Genomic DNA, 3,412 nt, shown 5'->3' on the forward strand with positions numbered 1-3,412 from the left:
ACTGAATACAAATATCCCGCAGAGACCGGGCCCCGGCGTAGGGTCGCCCCTGGCCTCGACCGCGAACGTCTCGTACGGGATCCAGAACACAGTTAAAATCGCCAACGAGAAAGCAAGGGTAACAATCTAGCATAAAAGAATCTAGCGAATCAAAGAAGCTAGAAGAGTCGGAGTGGCGGGCCGGCGCGTAAACCACCAACGCTCTGACGCGCATTCCACCGAGGAAGAAGTCGACCGCGAGGGTGCGGCCGTCCACGCCGTAGGTGCAATGCGCGCCAGAGCGAAGGGAACTGTTGACAAAAACGACGCCAACACCGCACGAAACAGAACAGGTTAACGAAAAAATAGGGTGTGGGGATCCAGGTTGCCCCTCGCCCGCCGGATGCACCCTTCTCTCTCTCGTGGCCTACCGCGGCTCTTCCTCTGGCGGCCCCCCGACTAGGCGCAGCGGCGGAGGGAGCGGAGGGGAGGCGCCCGCGACTACGCGTCGTCACGTGGGCAGCCCTCCTTGCCCACCGCTCTCGGTTTCGGCGGCCGCGCGGGCCGCGCGCACGGGACAGTCTGATGGGGAGTTGACAGCGAGCCCTGAGAGAGAGCGGACGCGACACCAGCGGCGGCCCAGGTGACCCGAACTGCTCTGTGCCTGTCTCCTGTGCCTGTGTCCTGTGCCTGTTGCCTGCCGCTGCTGCCTGCGCGCGACCGAGGAAAACCATTGGGAGATCCCAATTAAAGCTCTTGCCTGCGGGCTTATTCCTCGGAGGTGTTGTTCTTCGCGGCCGCAGGTGTGGTCGAGCTAGCGGAGTGGCGTTGGCTCTGAGTGCAGGGCCCGAAACGTGCCAGTAACCCCACAACACAAAAACGAGACTTAAAATCAGTGACCTCGCGTGGGCAGCGTAAGTTACACTCTTGCAAAAATAGGATGTCGACGCCCTGTGCGCGGGCGAAGTGCATCACCTCTCTCTGCTTGTCCGGCGATCGAAATCCCTGAACGTTCAGGGAGAGGAGATGCACTAACGCCATGATAGTGAGACAGGGTGCCGACGTAGTGGTGACACGTCTAAGTAGCCCCGCCATGAGCGGAGCTGGGTGCGGACTTTTTTGCGTGGGGCGGGGCAGCGCCATCTACGTTATCATCAGAGCTATCCTGCCTGGCGTGCTTCCCCGCGAGCTTACCCGTGTCCGTATCCTCAACGGGGGGCGCGCGCAGGTCAAGTGGCTGGCTCATCGACACTGAAGCGAGCGGTGTTCCGGATGCCGACTCCGACGCGTCGGGGGCGTGCGAGGCGGTCAGGCTGGTGGTTCGTCGCCCGTCCTCCTCCCCGGGCGGCGGTCGACGGGGCGTAGGACGGGGCAGGCCCTGGTCGGTCGACGTGGTGAGGCCCGCGCGCTGCTCACAGGTGAGGTCACCCGTGAGGCGCAGCACAGAGCCGCAGTCGATGGGCCCACCCTCCTCGGTCGAGGAGGTGGAGGACTCGGAGTCCCGGCTCACCTCGTCAGCCGAACCGAAAGGTGCGAGCGACTCGGGAGAGAACGCCCCCGTTGTGTCGGAGACGGTCGGGGACGAGGGCGAGCCGAACGCGAAGAGCTCCAGGGAGCCCTCCGCCTGCGCGCCGGCAGCCGAGGTGGTCGGGCTGCCTGCAGCAGGCACTGCAGCTGGGTCCTCCTCAGGGGTCTCGGCCAGATGGTGTTCGGCCTGGACCTCCTTGGGGGTCTCGACCGGGGTGGTCTCCACCCGGTCCACCTGGGGGCTGTCGGCAGGGCGGTGCGCAGCGGTGGGCTGCTGCTGGTCGTCGGCAGCTCCCTTGGGCAGCTCAGGCCGGGAGGTCGCTGGTTTCCTGGCGGCAGCCGCGTCTGCGTAGGAACGCGGCCGCAGGCAATCGGCTGCTGCGTGGGGGCCGCCGCATCGCCGGCACGCCGCTTGGCATCCGGCCGTATCGTGGCCAAACGCCTCGCAGCGCGAGCACCGCGGCGTGCGGCACATCGCGCCAACGTGGCCCTCCTGCCCGCAACGCGAGCACACTTTCCGCACGCCACGATAATCACACATGGCGCGGTGGCCCAGCACCGAGATGAAGTTTGGCACGGGCTTGCGCATTTCCATGCGCACGAGACGCTGGCCGTTGCCGACGTGCCGCCGGCCCTTGAGAACTGGGTGGCTCACCTCGAGCACTTTCCCGTAGAGGCTGAGTGCCGAGGCGAGCGAGGCGTCACCCACGAAGAGCGGCAGCCGGAAGACGGTGATGTTGACCACGGCTGGACCCACGCAGGCGACCGGGACAGGGGTGCCGTTGATGTGAAAGGCCCCCTCTGCAATCAGCTTCTGAGCCGCCGCAGCCGAGGCTACGGCGACGCAAAACTTGAAACCCCCTTGGTGCTGGAGGGACTCCAGCCCCTTGGGGCCAACGACGTCCTCGATGCCGTCGACAATGTCGTCGGCCGAAGCTTCGGTTTTCACCTCGAAGGTGAAGCAGTGCGCCTTCGGGGGAGGCACTCGAAAAGTCGGTCCTCCGGGGGGGCCGGTTGACGCCATGCTGGTGCCGGGTACGGGACCGAGTTCGGTAGGCGGGACGCTGGTGGGGGTTGGGGGGCCGCGGACAGCACCTCCACCAGGCTCCTGGGAGGGCAGGGGGGCGGCAGGAATTCCCGGGCAGCCGGCCGTTAGCCGGGCGCCCGGGCGGCGGTCCTCCAGGGGGGCGACGCCTCCTGCTGGGGGCGGGCTGGCGGCGTCCAGGGGTCCGCTTCGCTTCGGGCTGGGTTGTGCGGCTTAACCTACAAGCACGCTACATGCCAGCGAGAACGCGTGCAGGAACGCTCGGCGTAAAAAAAGGCGTAAAAAACTGCCGACACGTCAGATCGGACGACGGAAAACTGCGTCAGGGTACTAGAGAGACATGGTACGGGAGCCATGAAGAGAAGTTTATTGGACTGATTATTCATACAAAGGGACCATAGTCCCTCACAAAGACAAAAACACCAAGGCAGCGACTAGTGTCGCTCGGTACAAAAAAGCTATGAAACAAGAACACGACGGCGACTGCTGCCGCCGTTCACACAAAATCATTCACAGCACAAAATGTTCAAAGGGTCCATAATGTCCAGGCATCGCGGGGAAGCACGCTCACTGAATACGATGAACGCGCACCGACACCGCGCACCACACACTCAATACGGCAGGAGCCGCACCGTCACGCGGCCCCCGCTGGCGGCGATGAAGCGGGTGCTCCACCGCCGCAGGAACTCGTCTTCTGGGAGGGTCACATGATCTAAACACGCCTGTTGAAACAGGCGCGCCCGAACCCTCTGCAGCATGGGGAACATGGCGCGTTGAGGCCGGCCCTGCAAGGAAGCGACGCCTCTCTGGCGCCACAAAACAAAGGCCCCAACACACAGCAAGAGCCGTACAAATGCGTCG

The 3,412-nt window shown here is 64.4% G+C and overlaps 1 protein-coding gene across 1 annotated transcript; it reads right to left on the minus strand.

Moving 5' to 3' along the window:
- Positions 1-854: 854 nt before the first annotated feature.
- On the minus strand, positions 855-2,819 carry LOC149335619 (uncharacterized). The gene is made up of 2 exons (XM_089553849.1): positions 1,490-2,819; positions 855-1,387 (listed from the first exon to the last, which is right to left on the minus strand). The coding sequence occupies exons 1-2, from the start codon at positions 2,528-2,530 to the stop codon at positions 1,058-1,060; spliced, it is 1,371 nt and encodes a 456-aa protein (XP_089409975.1). The 5' UTR covers positions 2,531-2,819; the 3' UTR covers positions 855-1,057.
- Positions 2,820-3,412: the final 593 nt, after the last annotated feature.

This window comes from Amblyomma mixtum, chromosome 7 (assembly GCF_055824585.1).
Source record: "Amblyomma mixtum isolate Tamu chromosome 7, ASM5582458v1, whole genome shotgun sequence".
NCBI lineage: Eukaryota > Metazoa > Arthropoda > Arachnida > Ixodida > Ixodidae > Amblyomma > Amblyomma mixtum.